This window comes from Thamnophis elegans, chromosome 14 (assembly GCF_009769535.1).
Source record: "Thamnophis elegans isolate rThaEle1 chromosome 14, rThaEle1.pri, whole genome shotgun sequence".
NCBI classification, from domain to species: Eukaryota; Metazoa; Chordata; class Lepidosauria; order Squamata; family Colubridae; genus Thamnophis; species Thamnophis elegans.
The window spans coordinates 47,702,687-47,718,991 of record NC_045554.1 but is presented as its reverse complement, the minus strand read 5'-3'; the positions used below and the strand labels follow the sequence as shown (position 1 = coordinate 47,718,991).

General features: G+C 49.7%; 1 protein-coding gene across 6 annotated transcripts in view; it reads left to right on the top strand.

The window, feature by feature from the left end:
• KIAA0513 (KIAA0513 ortholog) overlaps nucleotides 1–15,638 on the top strand; it is a 43,286-nt gene extending 27,648 nt beyond the window's left edge. For all 6 annotated transcript variants that reach the window (XM_032231271.1, XM_032231270.1, XM_032231272.1 and 3 more), the window contains 10 exons: nucleotides 654–753; nucleotides 971–1,044; nucleotides 2,638–2,708; nucleotides 3,316–3,520; nucleotides 4,761–4,801; nucleotides 4,945–5,029; nucleotides 6,382–6,459; nucleotides 11,386–11,466; nucleotides 12,479–12,573; nucleotides 14,595–15,638. In XM_032231271.1, coding sequence (XP_032087162.1) covers nucleotides 654–753; nucleotides 971–1,044; nucleotides 2,638–2,708; nucleotides 3,316–3,520; nucleotides 4,761–4,801; nucleotides 4,945–5,029; nucleotides 6,382–6,459; nucleotides 11,386–11,466; nucleotides 12,479–12,573; nucleotides 14,595–14,644 — 880 coding nt within the window. In that variant the 3' untranslated portion in view covers nucleotides 14,645–15,638. The remainder of the gene's footprint in view (nucleotides 1–653; nucleotides 754–970; nucleotides 1,045–2,637; nucleotides 2,709–3,315; nucleotides 3,521–4,760; nucleotides 4,802–4,944; nucleotides 5,030–6,381; nucleotides 6,460–11,385; nucleotides 11,467–12,478; nucleotides 12,574–14,594) is intronic.
• The last annotated feature ends 667 nt before the right edge of the window (nucleotides 15,639–16,305 follow it).

The following is a 16,305-nucleotide window of genomic DNA, read 5'->3' as shown; positions in this document are numbered from 1 at the left end:
AGGAAGGGGCCGGTTTGCAGCCTGGAAGCAGATATTTCTTTCTTCTTTTTAATTTTTAAATTTTAAACACCTAAAACACATCGACAAAAGCATACACATAACTTACAAAACCACACTGGAACTGCACATTCCTTCTTACAGCAGATACCTATCGGTGCATCTTTACAGTTATTGTTTCCCCTACTATGCATTCTAATTTTGTGATCATTTTGTTGCTTACTCCTTTACTTACTTGTTTACGTTTAGTTATTTGTATCAGATGTTAATATTACCCTTGTTCAATTGTACATCTTTTCCTACTTTTGCATATCCTACTTTCCCAACTTCCTTTTATCGCTGTTTCCAAGTTCTCCTGCAATGCATTTTACATTTCCCAATTTCTTATTTCTATCATTTAACCATGTGTACCATTTCCCCCAAACTAAATAGTCCTCTGATTCCTCCTTTCCTTGAATTTCCTTAGTCAATTGGTCCATCTCCGCGCATTCTAAGATCTTCCGTGTTTCCTTGTCTTCGTTCAGTGTTGTGTTGCTCTTCCATTTCTCTGCGAATGTTGTTCTGGCCGCAGTAACAATTTGTAGGGAGCAGATGTTTCTATTTATGGGCACGCCAGGTGTGTGATTGTGATGGTGTGTGTGTGTGTGTGATTTCAGAGAGGAGTTTGACCAAGAGGAACAAGCCAGATTCGGAGAGCTGTGCAGCGGCGAGAACGCCAAAGGCAGAGAGTGGTTCGCCAGATACGTCAGTGCTCAGGTAAGGAAGCATTTGGGATCAAACGGCTTTGCTAAATCTGGAGTCCTGTAGATCTCGGGGAACGTGCCTGGATTGCCGCTGGAAGGCCTCGTGCAATTCCAGCCTGCTTCAGAACTTCTTTTTAGGGTGGTTAAGCCTCCCTGTGAACCTCCATGGAAAAGGACACCATCTACCATCTGGGCATCCCTAACTCCTCCCCTTGTTGGTTCCTTCACAGCGTTGCAATTCCAAGTGTGTCTCCGAGCAGACTTTCTACCGCCTGGTGCAGTCCTTTGCCGTTGTGCTGTTTGAGTGAGTAATGCCAGTCATCTCGTGTCTCTGTGTGTGTGTGTGTGTGTGTGTGTCTGTGTGTCTGTGTGTCTGTGTGTCTGTGTGTTTCAACAGGGCTTAATTCAGCGGGCTTTCAGCCCAGCCAGAGCCACCTGTGTCGGTGGTGCCTGTGGTCGCCCGAGCACTCTGCCAGCGCAAATGAGATCCCCAGTTCCGTTTTCGGCTGCCACAACCTCCTGCAACCCTCTGCGGGGTGAAAAAGGGAGCTCATGTGTGACCCTCCCAAGCTCCATTTTAACTGGCAGAGGGTGCAGGAGGTTGTGGCAGCCGAAAACGGAGCTCAGGTGTACCATTTCAGTTGGCAGAAGCACCTCGGGGCCGATTCTCTGCTGTTTCAGGTGGCCCCACGGGTCAGAACTGAGTATCCTGGTGTTCCGGATTCCGGCCCCTGGCCTTTGAGTTTGACAACACCCCTGTTCGAAGCATTCCGTGCCTCTTCACTCGCTCATCGCTCCCTCTCTCTCCTCTTTCTCTCTCGCTCTCCTCCCTCCTCTTCTTTCTCTCGTCTCCCTCTCTTCGCACCCCTCCCCCCTCTCTCTTCCCTCACCTCTCTCTCTCCCTCCTCTTTCTCCTCTCAGCTCTGCTCCCACCCCCTCTCCTCTCCTTCCCGCCCTCCCTCTTTCTCCGCCACCCCTTCCCTCTCTCCCTCCCCGCCCTCCTCTTTCGTTCTCTCCTCCCGCCCTCTCTCTCATCCCTCCCTCTTTCCTCTTTCCCCCTCCCTCCTCTCTTCTTGCCTTCCCTCTCCTCTCTTTCCCCCTCCCTCCCTCTCTCTCCCTGTCCCGCCCTCCCTCTCTCTCTCCCTCCCTCTTTCTCTCTCTTTCCCCACTCCCTCTCTCTCTCCCTCCCTCTTTCTCTCTCCCTCCATCCCTCCCTCTTTCTCTCTCTCCCTCTCTCCACCCCCTCCCTCTCTCTCTCTTTTCCCCTCCCTCTCTCCCTCCCTCCTTCTCTCTCCCTCTGTCCACCCCTCCCTCTCTCTCTCCCTCACTCCTTCTCTCTCTCACACCCTACCTCTCTCTCTCCCTCCCTCCCTCTTTCTCTCTCCCCCCCCCCTCTCTCTCTCCTCCTCTTTCTCTTTCCCCTCCCTCCCTCTCTCTTTCCCTCCCTCCCTCTCTCTTTCCCTCCCTCTTTCTCTCTCTTTCCCCACTCCCTCTCTCTCTCCCTCCCTCTTTCTCTCTCCCTCCATCCCTCCCTCTTTCTCTCTCTCTCCATCTCTCCACCCCCTCCCTCTCTCTCTCTCTCTCACACACACACACACCTCCATTTTGGCTCTGTAACTCATTCCTAGGAATGACCCTGGCCACTCCTGCTCCACAAAGCACAGAATCATCGAATTGGGGGGGGGAGGGTGTTGGAAGATCCGTGGCCCTCAAATCCAGCATTTCTCAAACTCGAAGATGGGTGGGCTTCAACTCCCGGAATCCCCCAGCCAGTTTGAGAAACGCTGCTCTCCAATCCAACTCTCTGCAAAGTGTAAGAAAACCAATTTTTTTGAGCCGTGCTCCCTGGAGTTTCCCCGCACCACTTTTCACCAACTTTTCTCTTTTGACTTTGCAGATGCTACCAGATGGATGACTTCAGCCCTGCTAAAAACCTGATGACCATGTGCTTTACTTACTATTACATTGGTAAGCGCAGCAAAAGCCAAACCGGGTGGAGTGGTTTATCTCCAGCAGCAGCTGCGGATCTTCCAAAAAGAATTTTTAAAAAAAAAATTATTTTTTTTAAAAAAAGGAATCCTGCCTCTCTTTATTTATAAGCTGCCATGTGGACTAGTAACTTAGCTTGTCTTAAAAAGTGGATCTCTTTGAAGTGGGATTGGAGACGGGCTACTCCCTCTTTTGACTAGGGGATTCTGGGAGTTGAAGTTCCACGCGTCTTAAAAGCCGCCAAGTTTGGGAAACAACGGGTTGAACTGTTTTCTTTTTGTTTCTTTAAATATTTTTACTCGACAGTTTCCCCCCCACCCCCATTTTTTAAACACAAATATCATCTTTGCAACATTTCCCACATCGGTATGCCTCTATTATACTCTTTTTATCCGTACCCATGTGCTAATTTCTATACAATACCTCTTGCACCCACCTGTGAACCCATATTCCTCTTACAACTCTTATTCTGTACCATTTTGTATACAATATACCTTACATTTCCGCACCCGCCTCTTATTTATTTACACGGTTTTATGATCGTTTGAACTGTTAATTCTCCCTTGCCGTCCTTGTCTCGGTGCAGGCAAGCCACAAACTCTCCCCCCGGAGTGGAAAGAGAAAGCCGCGGGATCCATAGACTCCTACTTGAAGTCCGCTAACAGCTGGTTGGCTGAGAAGAAGGACATCGCTGAACGGCTGCTGAAAAACACCAAGACAGAGAACATGAAGGGGTTTTTCGGGAGCTTCGAAAGCAAACTGAGGGGTCCCGTCGGGGCCAGGAAAAGCGAGTGAGTCCCAGTCGCGCGTCCTCCATGGCTGCAAATTAGAATAGGGTAGAATAGCAGAGTCGGAAGGGACCTTGGAGGTCTTCTAGTCTGACCCCCTGCCTAGGCAGGAAACCCTACTCCGCTTCAGACAAAGGGTTATCCAACATCTTCTTAAAAACGTCCAGTGTTTAAGGGCTGGGGAAGAGAAGGTTTAGGGCCCCAAAGGATGCAACAGCTTTGTAAAAACTCTGAATTCGGGAAGAAAGGGGGGCGTCCCAGTGGTGAAATCTAAATTTATTTATTTATTGCAATTGGTTCTTGTGGGCGTGGCTTGGTGTGTGTGTGTGGGTGTCATGTGACTGGATGGGCGTGGCCAGCTTTCCTCCACTTTTTAAAGCATTTTTTTTTTCTTGCCGGTTCGGGCCAAAAGAGATAGTAAAAAAAATGCTTTAAAAAGTGGGGAAAAAAATGGTTCTGGCGATCAGGCGGCTCACAGCTGATTCACGCAATTGTCAGAACCATTTTTTCCCCACTTTTTAAAGCTTTTTTACTACCGGTTCCAGCGAAGAGGTAGTAGAAAAATGCTTTAAAAAGTGAAATAAAGGGGGTCTGATGATTGTGTGAATCAGATGTGAGCCGCCCGATCGTCAAAACCATTTCCCCCCCACTTTTTTAAAGCATTCTTTTACTACCTCTTTTGGCCCAAACCAGCAGGGAAAAAATGCTTTAAAAAGTGGGGGAAAGTTGGCCACCCCCACCTGGCCACGCCCACCACCACCACCAAGCCACGCCCACAGAACCAGTGGCAAAAAAATAAATTAATTTCACCACTGGGTGATCCGTGCAATCGTTGGAATCATTTCCCCCCCCCCCCCAACTTTTTAAAGCTTTTTTTAACTACTGGTTTCGGCGAGCGTTAGCATTGCTTGCTACGGGTTCTAGCAAACCAGTAGCATTTCTTCCTTGGGCTGTCCTCTGGGATTCCCAAAGGCAGGAATAAAACCAAGGGGTGGAACTGGCAGGAAAAGGGATTTGGTCTGAGGGTCAGGGAGAGAACATCATCACACTAATAAATATTTATTTATGGGCGCGATTTGGGGGGGTGGGTGGGATCGACTGCATAGAAGCCGTCGATCGTGGCCCTTGGATGGATTGGACCCAAGGATGGGTTGCCCTTGGTCAAGGCTGCCCTGGCTGAGCCTGTCGTGGCAGAGGGGGGGTCTTGCCACCTCCGCTGGCCTGAATCCCACTCTTCTTCCAGGGATGGTGAAGAGAAGCCCAGGGAGAGGATGCAGAAATCAGGTAAGCAGATGGACCCAGAGAGTCGGTGGTCCTTGGTGGGAGCTCCGGACCTCTGAAGCAGGACAGTGAAGGTTTGAGGGGTTTGCCTGCTCTAAAGCCCCCCCCCCCCCCCCCCCCCGGTCTGAATGTCCCTTTTGGTGCAGTTTCCCTGTACAGTCCCGAGGAGGAGGAAGAAAGAAATGGGGAGAAGATCTACCTCTACATGCACCTCAAGCAACAGCCCATCTGGTAAGGAGAGAGAAGATGCTTGTTCTGATCCAGATCCCCACACGCGAGAAACCCTCTGTAGTTAAATCAACGATTCCTTTATTAGGAGCCCCAGCAAGAGGTTCCTCTCTCACCGCAGGCTAACAAGTCTGTCCTTCCAGGAGATGAATAGTTGTCTGCCACACCCATTCATCTCCGCCTCCTGCCTTTGATCCCCAGAGCTAGGGTGGGGCTTCGCTAGCAGCGGTGGCTCTTCCATCCCAAGGACCAGCCCATAGATTTCCTCTGCTCTCCTCTCCTCTGGCACATCTATTCATCTCTGCCCCCTGCCTTTTATCCCCAGAGCTAGAGTGGGGCTTCGCTAGCAGCGGTGGCTCTTCCGTCCCAAGGACCAGCCCATAGATTTCCTCTGCTCTCCTCTCCTCTGGCACATCTATTCATCTCTGCCCCCTGCCTTTTATCCCCAGAGATAGAGTGGGGCTTTGCTAGCAGCGGTGGCTCTTCGTCCCAAGGACCAGCCCATAGATTTCCACTGTTCTCCTCTCCTCTGGCACATCTATTCATCTCTACCCCCTGCCTTTTATCCCCAGAGCTAGGGAGGGGCTTCGCTAGCAGCGGTGGCTCTTCGTCCCAAGGACCAGCCCATAGATTTCCACTGTTCTCCTCTCCTCTGGCACATCTATTCATCTCTACCCCCTGCCTTTTATCCCCAGAGCTAGGGAGGGGCTTCGCTAGCAGCGGTGGCTCTTCCGTCCCAAGGACCAGCCCATAGATTTCCTCTGCTCTCCTCTCCTCTGGCACATCTATTCATCTCTACCCCCTGCCTTTGATCCCCAGAGCTACGGTGGGGCTTCGCTAGCAGCGGTGGCTCTTCTGTCCCAAGGACCGGCCCATAGATTTCCACTGCTCTCCTCTCCTCTGCCTTCTGCCCATCCACGCGTCAGGCCCTGGACCCAGCTGTTCCTCCTCTTCCTCATCAGCCACCTCCAGACCTGGGGGCTGTTGACACTCCATCTGAGGGCTGATTGACAGGCCAGGCTCTGCCTCCGTCTCTCTCTCTCTCTCTCTGCAAGCTCCATTCCTTCTTTCCCCTTGGAGCTCCCAGGTTGCCTTGATGCTGGCCCTGACTCCCACGCCGTCTCCTCTTCCTCCTCTGATTCTGGAGGCCGTAACAATGCCCTTCTCAATCGCCACAGCCGCCATGGAAAAACGGCCCTCAGAGCACCTCAGCACAGGGCCCTTCCAACCACCCGGAACCCAGCTGTTGTGGGTGCCGCTCTCCATGCTCCGCCTTCCTTTTATTTATTAAATTTATATGTGGCCCATCTCACTATCCCAAGCAAACTCTAGTGTCTTTGTCCCGGTTTTTGTAGGCACACGCTGAGGTTCTGGAACGCAGCTTTCTTCGACGCTGTCCACTGCGAGAGGCGGAAACGGTCCCCCACTACCAGGTAAGCCTCTCCCGGGCGGCCCCTCTGGCTCTGGAGGAGGGCGAGGGGGAGGAAAGGTTGGCTGGAGGGAAGGTTTCCCCTCCCTCTCTGGCCTTTAAAGTCCCTTGTCAAGATGGCTCCTCCTGTTCGTTTGTGGGCGAGCTGCTTTTGGATGTTCCTCTTCGGATGTAGAAGCTCTTGGTTGGTCATGGAGCAAGCTCACCTTTTGGCCCGCGCTCCAAAGAAGGGGGAGATTGGTGGGAAGGATCTTCACTCTTGTACTGTCTTTTTGGAGGGTTGAAAAAACTAATTCTCTCTTTCTCTTTCTCTCTCTCTCTCAATGTCTGTAACCCTGTTCTTTTTTTCCCCCCTTGGTTCATTTCCTCCGTCCTTTCCTTCCTTCCATTCTTTCTTCCATCCATCCTTCTTGCATGCACTTGCCATGTGACTTCTCTTGGCCCTTCCTGCTGCCACTCCAGAGGGGACACTGGGGAGGAAGAGGAAAAGAGGTGTGTCTTCCCACCTTTACTGTCTCCCCTTTCTTCCCCCTCCCTCCCCCACCTAAACGGTTATCCCAGTCCACAAATTTCCCCCCGGTGGGTGAGAAATCCTGTCGCCTGCCTCAGCTAGACGACAGAACTGGGTCACTCATGAATTTACTGAATCCATTTCTGTTGAAATGTGCTCTTCTTTGGCCTGGTGGGGGCTGCCTGCTTTATTCCAGCGGTCAGCCCTCTCTCTCTCTCTGGGACCACCTTCAGAGGCTGTCCTGGGGGGAGGCGGGGGCTCTCCAACGGAGCTCTTCGGCCTCCTGACTAAAATTTGCCTTGCTTTGGAAAGCTGCGAGGCAACAGCAATAGGGAGAAATTTTGCACGATGGGCAGGATTGCCTTTAAAGACAGGAACTCAACTTCTAGTTCCCTGGTGGAGGCCAGTGGGTTTAAAACAACAACAACAACAACACGGGTTGCCTACTGTTTATTGTCTTCTGAATTTGCATTCCACATTTCCATCCCCATCAGATATCCTAGCTCAGGAATCACGTTTAGGTTAATTGGGTTTTGCCATTTCTGCGTCTTGGCAGCGGGGGGTAAGTCTTTGGAAAGAGGTTGCCGCTTTGAGCTTGTAAGAAAGTTTCTGAAGTTTCAGTGTTCTGTTTTGGTTTCCCCTTCCTTCCTCCTCCTCCTCCTCCTCCTCCTCCTCCTCCTCCTCCTCCTCCTCCCCCCCCTTTCTTTTGACTTCTGAGTGCCTTTGGTGACTTCCGTCTGTCTCTCCCTCCCCTTCCATTCCTTTTGTTAACTGTCTGGACTTTACACATCTCCTCTTCTGAGTAAGTTCTCTCTTGCCCCGATGACGATACTCTGCGTTTTCCCTTCTTACTGGGGCTTTATCCTGCCTGCGCCCCAGGCCCGCTTGCTCTTCTCCCTACAGCAGTGATGGTGAACCTATGACAAGGGGGAGCCGCCATGCCATTTTGGGGGGACACACCAAGCCTCTGGACCCCCTGGAAGGTGTGGGAGAGGGTCCTGACCTTGTGCTGCTTTGGGGGGGGGCCTTCAAAAAACGTGTTCCCACGTGATCTTCAGAACCTCCGCAGACCTTGTGAGATGGAAGCACACTCGTGGGATCTCCAGAAGTTCTGGAGAAGTGGTTTTGGAGAGAGCTCTTTGGTCCGTGTGTGTGTGTGTGTGTGTGTGTGTGTGTGCGTGTGTGTAAAACACACCAGTAGAGTCTGGATTTTTGACCTGCTGAGTGCAAAGGGTTCTCCATCCCTGTCCTAGGGGGTTTGCACACACAGTTTCCAATGCACATCCTAGATCGGGACTAGGAATAGTGGTGGAATTCATTTTTATTTTTTTTACTACTGGTTCTCCTGGGCGTGGCTTGGTGGGCATGGCAGGGGAAGGATACTGCAAAATATCCATTCCCACCCCACGCAGGGTCCAGCCAGAAGGTGGGTATTTGCCAATTCTCCAAACGACTCAAAATTTCCGCTACCGGTTCTCCAGAACCTGTTCAGAACCCGCTAGATTTCCCCCCTGACTCTGTCAAGATCTGAAGCTTTGCTGGAGGTCCTCTCTGCTCTGGTCTTCTTCTTCTGGCCAAAGCAGGAGAAGTTGCCCACAACCTCCTTCCCTAGAGAAACCTCCCTTCTCTGTAAGGCCAGCACAGATCAGCTCCTCTCCCGGGAAGGGGCGTGCAAAAGGTTTTCAATTTCAAATCCTCCCGAGCTTGAAAAATTGCTCAACAGATCCTTGCATTTAAATTCAAAGGAAGGAATACGGTGAGCTTATTTGAAAGACTGCCCAAACGATCGGAACAGCTTGTTTTGAACAGGCAACCACAGCTTCCTATCCCAAACAGGGCACTCGGGACTTCAAATGTTTGGCAGACAGTGGATAGGGTTAAAGGTAACGATTCCGTCAATCGGTGAGCAAGGATTGGAAATGATTATGCAAGACAAAAGATTCTTTTGGTTTGGTTTTATTAGTCTTGTATGCCGCCCACTCCCGAAGGACTCCGGGCGGCTAACAATAAAAAGGGAAGGGGGAGATAAATAAGACAATACAGCAATTTAAAATACAGCAACATTCACAATTAAAGTGGGGCTGGATACTTCAACAGCCCCAGGCGTGCCGGAGCAGCCAGGACTTAGTAGCTTTACGGAAGGCCGGGATGGTAGTAAGGGTCCGGATCTCCATGGGGAGATCGTTCCAGCGGGCCGGAGCTGCAACAGAGAAGGCCCTCTGGAACGATCTTTTCTTTGTCCTGATTTCTTTAATCTTAATGAAATGAAAAGCCATCAGTGGAAAAGATTGTAAATGAAATGGAAGTACATCCACAACTAAGCCCGAAATTTTACGTTGCAAAGTTAAATAGTTCCGAAGTGAATTTTGGAGGCAAATCACCGAGAACTACACCCAAAAATCTCTTGTGGTGACATCCCGATCCCAGCCTTCCCGCCCCAACGTGATTCTATTTTCTGGGTCAAAGAACCAATTTTCTCCTTCCTTTCCCATTCCTTTATTTATTCCAGCAGCTTCCCCTCCCCCACCTTATAATTTCCCTTTTTAAAAATGTTTCCGCCTCTTGAACATTGTTGGATGTTAGAAGGGAAGGGCAGGCGCTGAAAATCCGATTCCGAACAGCAACCGAAATGAAGCTATATTTATTCTTTCTGGACTTGATTTGACCTTTGGAATGCAGTGCTTGTAGAAATTCTAGCAGCAGAGGAAGGCAACGCGGGAATTAAAGAGCTGGGTAAAGTAATATAGTGTAATAGAGCAGTGGTTCCCAAACTTGGCAACTTTAAGACTTGTGGACTTCAACTCCCAGAATTCTCCAGCCAGCAGAGCTGGCTGGAGAATTCTGAGAGTTGAAGTCCGCAAGTCTTAAAGTTGCCAAGTTTGGAAACCACTGTAGTAGAGGAAATATACTGCCTCAAGGTGTCAGTATCATATGTTAGTGATGCGCTGAAGAGTAGAGGATATAGAAATGGAAATGGTGAAGTTAATTGGCCTTGTTATGAACTCCTTAAATGTCTGAATCTGTAGGATGCTAGAAGGGAAGGGATATTGGTTTGAAATATTGATGTTCCTTCACCTTCCGTGGGATTTGGAGGAATCTACTTTATCTGGCATGGCAAGGATTTCGTCCATTGTGCTCTCTTAAAGCAGAGGCTGAAATTCCCAGGATTCCAGGTAGCGTGGCCCAAGGAATTCTGGGAGTTGTTGTTCCAGGCTGCCTCCATCCTCCATGAAGATGGAGGCGGTGGTAGAAACTCATCCAGCAGCTCAGTTGTGTTAGCAAATTCATGTGCCTTCCATACTTTCCCACCAACCTAGGGCCCTTCAGCTCTGCATTGTTTTTATTTCTCTCTTGGGAAACTTTTTTTAAAAACTTATTTCTAAGAACAGCAGGCTGCATTTTTAAGATGAGTTTGAGTTTGAATTTGAGTTTATTAGGACTTGTATGCCGCCCACTCTCGAAAGACTCAGGGCGGCTTACAGAAAAAGAAGGGAGGGGAACATATAAAAATTAAAAAGTACAAACATTAAAATCCCACAACATTCATAACATAAAATGGGGCTGGATAAATCAACAGCCCCAAGCCTGCTGGAAGAGCCAGGTCTTAATTACTTTGCAGAAGGCCGGGAGAGTAGTAAGGGTCCGGATCTCCACGGGGAGATCGTTCCATAAGGCCGGAGCAGCTACAGAGAAGGCCCTTCCCCGGTGTGTCCCTTTCCATGTGGTCTCTCTTGTGGGCTTCTCCTTTGGGGGAACCTGGGTCCTCCTTTCTCTGAAATGGTGACCAGATTTTTTCAGGGTTGGTGGAAACGGCAAGAACTTGGACAGTTCCAGAATGTTTAATTCTAGATGGTGGGAGCTCAGATTTAAAGCTAACATTTTGATCAGGTTATCAGGCTGAAGGTAGAGCTTAATGGACCTTTTAAACCTTTCTCCTTTCCACTTCATTTCTTCCCCCCTTGCTGTGTGTATGGCTTTCTCCTTTCCTGCTCCCCGCACAACAGATGTCTTGTAAGGACTGGGTGTCTCACACTAATCACCATTATGGTGGCAACTGACTTCCTTGAAAAACATCTCGGCTTGTAAAGTTAAGCATGTTTTTGAAAGAGGACTCCAAAGAAGCTAAATAACCATGAACGCAACCCACAAATGTAAGGGAAGCTTGTTTAAAATTCATCTTTGGACTTCCCACTGTGACACAAGCTCAAATACAGAATCTGAAATCAGCAACAGGCAACGCACCTTTTGAGGTGACTTAAGAAACATCTCCCAAGTGGTTGCCACAATTGATAGCTAATAAGGGAAAGCAGGCTACTCCCTTCACCCTTGCACCCATCCATTCCTGCCAATTTTGACACATGATGTGCTGGTTGATTGCGCAAGGAACCCTGGTTACATGATCCCCACCTGTGCTTGCAGGGAGAAGTGGTGCCACATGACGCAGGAGGAACGCGACGATAGCCTCCGCTTTAATGAGAATATCACCTTTGGACAGTTGGGGTAAGTACCAAAACCAGCCCTTGGTTTCAAGTTAGTGAGAAAAAGAGGACGAACTTTCTCAGCCTTCAAAGATTAGTTTCTTCTCTCTCTATTAAGACAGTAATTATTCTTTAAATGCCTGCCATAAATCATACTGGAAATCCATGCGTCCCTAATGTGTTCTCATCTCCAGGCTACCAAATGCATGGGCCTCCTTTGCATTGCTCATTCTTGGAGGGTCTGTGCTGTTCTTTTTTTGGTCTTCTGAAGGTCTAGGCTTGTCTTCTGAGATAATGGGAATTGGATGTATCTGGAAAAACCTCGTTCTGGATCCCCAGAACAAGCAGCGGGTGGCTTCAACCACCTGTTCTAATAAAAGTCAAATCAGTTGTGTCTTGAAATAAATATATACGCAATGTGTTAATAGGAGGGGTGGGGCTTGCTTTTAGCTCAGAGTAGGTAGGGCTCAAAAAAAGCCACCAACCAAGAGTGAATTAGAACCTCTGCCTACTTTATGGGTTTATTTTGGGGACCAGTGATAACGTAAACTTCATGGCGCAGATCTGGTCAAAGTTCTGACCCCCCAGATGACTTAGTTCATCTTCTTTCTAATGAACTTCCAGGGGCCACCAGTGGTGCCCTGGGTAGCGATGGGCTGAGGTTACTGGGAGACAGGATCAAAATTGATGTCCTGTTTTGTCTGGGGAAAGAGTGAGATCTGTGGGGGGCTCTGAAGACAGCAGAAATGTAGCTGGAGACCATGGATCCATGGATCCTTGATTTAAGCAGAGAAGGAGGCTGTATAGACCCACCACCACATCTGGGATCCCATGACTTCCTTTTGATTCCCACAACTTAAATGTGGAATCCCGGTCAGATTCTTGAACAATTCAGCCCAATGTTGCTTCTTCAGTGTCTCACACAAAGACTGTTCCTCTTGTTCCTTGACTTTTGTCCAACTGGATTGAACCAACAAACCCCTAAAGTTAAGATTTCTGGCTTGTTCTGACTTCTCTTTACTTTCCTCAACTAGAACGTTCACTCATAACATGCTGGCTTTTGGGCTGAACAAGAAACTTTGCAACGATTTCTTGAAGAAGCAGGCAGTGATTGGCAACCTGGATGAAGGTAGGTTTGAGCTTGGGAAGAAGGCCCAAGGGCCTTTGCAAAGCCAGGGGGCATCTTTGGGGAAGGAGAACGGGGAAGAAGGAGAAGAAGAGCAATTTCCCTGCAGAGCTGTGTTTCTCAGCCTGGGCACCTTTCAGATGTGTAGACTTCAAATCCCAGAATTCCCCAACCAGCCTCACTGGGAGTTGAAGCGCACACCCCTTCAGTCTCCCAAGGTGGAGAATTACTGCTCTCTTGATGGCTCCTCTGACACTTAAGTGGCAGCTTCCAGTGGACTCCCGTTCCAGGAATTCCTCAACCAACGTGGGAATTGAAGTCCACACATCTTCAAGTTGCCATGGAAAAAGCTGTTTTGGGGATTCAGAGGCTCCCATCTTAGCCTCTTTGCTTCGCCTTAGGCTGCCTGCTGCCCCCCCCCTCCCCCCAGATGTGTGCCCCCCCACATAGCTGAAGCTGATCCCCAGACATCTGGAGGACATCAATTCAAGAAGGATGGTTTTTGACATAAACTGTATGCAGAAGTAGCCCAGACTGCCGATTGAATAATGGGCAATTTGCTGTTCTTGCAATGCTGGTGACAGATGTGGTGGAACCGTTTTGGCCCAGTGCAGGATTGCCCAACCGCGTCAACTTTTAAGGCTTTTAAGACTTCAACTGCCAGGATTCCCCAGCTGGCATAGCAATTAGTCCACAAGTCTTAACGCTGACGAGGTTGGACGCGCACCTTTGCTCTAGCGCAGGGGTGTCGAACTCAAGGCCCGCGGGCCGGATTTGGCCCATGGGGTGCTTAGATCTGGCCCCGTGGGCTGCCCTGGAAATAGCAAAGGACTGGCCCACCGTGCTTCTGTCAGCAAAAACAGGGCTTGGGAGCGCTGCTCACAGCCCTCCCGAGCTCCATATTCGGTGGCAGAGGGCTGCAGGAGGCCGTCCCAGGCCAAAACGGAGCTCGAGAGCCCATTTTTGTTGGCAGAGGATTCGGGCCACTACAAAAGCCTGCCCGACATGAGTGACGTCATGCTGGCCATGCCCACCACCCTGGCCACACCCATCTTGCCCCCCAGCCCCCAGGCAAGGTCAAGCACAACTCTGATGCGGCCAGTGGTGGGTTTCAAAATTTTTTCAAACCTACTCTGTGGGTGTGGCCTCCTTTGTGGGAGTGGCTTGCCGGCCATGTGACCTGGTGGGAGTGGCCAGCCATGTGTTCTCTCTCTCTCTCTCTCTCTTTCCTTCCTTTTGTCTCTCTGTCCCTTTTTCCTTTTTTTTCTTTCATCTCTCTCACTTTTTCTTTTTTTTAAAAATTTATTTCTTTCTTCTTTTCTTTCTCTTTCTCTTTCTCTCTCTGTATGAGTGTGTGTGTGTGTGTGTGTGTGTGTGTGTGTGTGTGTGTGTCAGTGGTGGGTTTCAAAAATTTTTTGAACCTACTCTGTGGGTGTGGCCTCCTTTGTGGGAGTGGCTTGCTGGCCATGTGACCTGATGGGAGTGGCCAGCCATGTGTTCTCTCTCTCTCTCTCTCTTCCCTTCCTTTTGTCTCTCTGTCCCTTTTTCCTTTTTTTTCTTTCATCTCTCTCACTTTTTCTTTCTTTTTTTCTTTCTTCTTTTCTTTCTCTTTCTGTGTGTGAGTGTGTGTGTGTGTGTGTGTGTGTCAGTGGTGGGTTTAAATTTTTTTTGGAACCTCTTCTGTAGGTGTGGCCTGCTTTCCGGGTCCACTGGTGGGACCTCTTTTAACCGGTTCGGTAGATTTGACGAACCGGTTCTACCGAACTGGTGCAAACCGGTAGGAACCCACCTCTGGATGCGGCCCTCAATGAAATCAAGTTTGACACCCACCACCCACCCTGGCCTAGCACAGTAGAGGCTACTAGATTGCGGGAGAGGAATGCCTAGGGATTTCCATTCTGTAGGGTGGAAGAGTTCCTGCTGAACTGGAGCTCCAAGCTCTTCTCCCCACCGCTGGCTTGACCCGACCCATTGACCTGTTTCTGAAGATCTCTCAGCTGGTTCTCCTTTGATTCTCTTTTCAGAGCAGTACAAGCTTCTGAGCGACCACATTGACCAAATGGCTGCTGAATAGCTCCACAGCCTACCAGGACGGAGAGGAGAGGCCGGCGGAGGCGAAAAGCTGTGAGACGCGTCTCTGGGGTCGTCCTGAGACTTCAGATGGGCTTTTAAATCCACAGACCCCCCTACAGACTCTGCAATAATCCTGCATGATTGCTGTTCAACCGTGTCGTGCTGTGCTAAGCAGCCCGTAGGCGTAGAGCTTCTCCATCCCAGGACGCCTGTCTCCTTCCGTAGCCTCAAGGACACCACTTCCTCCAACTTCGGGCATAAAAGACCCTGGCTTTGGCCCCTGTCTGGGAAGATCCCTCCACGCAAGGCAGGGAGAATCATTGGGGCCAGGAGAGCTGGGTCTTTTGAGAAGGACGGCAAAAAAAACCCAAACCCTCCACGCCTCATTGCAGACGATTTGAAGGAGCTAGAGTATTTTTTTCCCCCAACAGCCATGAAATGTAAAATGGGACTTGTGCAGGAGTTGTGATGGAACGGACAGGCAGATAAAGGGCTTTTAGCTTTTCTACAGAGCCGGTCATTCTGGAGGACGGTCTTTGTAGATGCAGAAGGCCTAGTTCAATTCGTCCTGTTGGGCAGAGAAAGGTATTTAAAGGCAGGGAGGGGCTGACCATTGTAGTTTTGAACTCTTAAGATGCTGTGCAAGCCAACCAGGCCCACATTCCTGGTTACCTGGAGCAGTTCTGGGGCCTCCTGTGTGCTTTCAATGCAACATGTTCCGATGGAACCAGGAAGCTGATCTAACTCAGGAGGTGTAAACAAGAACCAACCCAACATTGGTTGATGTAGTTGGTCAACTGGTTGACCCAGATCGACTGATCCCATCTGTCTGGTTTGTCAACTTCACAGAGGCTTTGCCTGGTTGGCCCACATGAAGCAGGTGGAGGGTTGTGTGTGAGGTTCCACCATTCACATAGGAGCCCAAGGTGGCGCAGTGGTTAAATGCAGCACTGCAGGCTACTGCTAGATCAGCAGTTCAGCGGTTCAAATCTCACCGGCTCAGGGTTGACTCAGCCTTCCATCCTTCCGAGGTGGGTGAAATGAGGACCCAGATTGTTGGGGGCAATATGCTGACTCTCTGTAAACCGCTTAGAGAGGGCTGAAAGCCCTATGAAGCGGTATATAAGTCTACTGCTATTGCTATTGAAGGCTTACAGGGCAGCCACAAGCCACCTTTGGGGGGGGGGGGGGGCAACCAAAATATTCTTCAACACCCTCCCGTTGGGAGAAGTCTCTTCCGTGCTGCTTCTCAGGCCTTCGATGATCAACCTCTGTTCTCGTGTCTGGTGTGCATGCGTGTTTCTAAGGGCCGGTTGATGTTGGGTGTGTAGGGAAGTGTTCTCCATTCATTTTGCGTGGCTGGATGGATGCCGATTTCTCATTCTTTGGGGAAAAAAGACATAGCTGCTAGCGGTTGGTTGGTTTACAGAATCCACAAGAAAACCCATTTCTCTCTCTCTCTCCCTCCCTCTCTCTCTGTACATGTGCCTGTTATTTAGGAATGACAGTGAGTCTTCACCTTAAATCTTGCAATAACCCGCAAAAGTTGGAGCCTTGCAGATCCCTTGTCCACCAAGAGAGGGCGCCAAGAGAATAGGTTTTTGACATGCTTCCTCTGAGCGTTCAAGGAAGGAATCCTTGCTGTTAGTTGTCTGTGTTGAC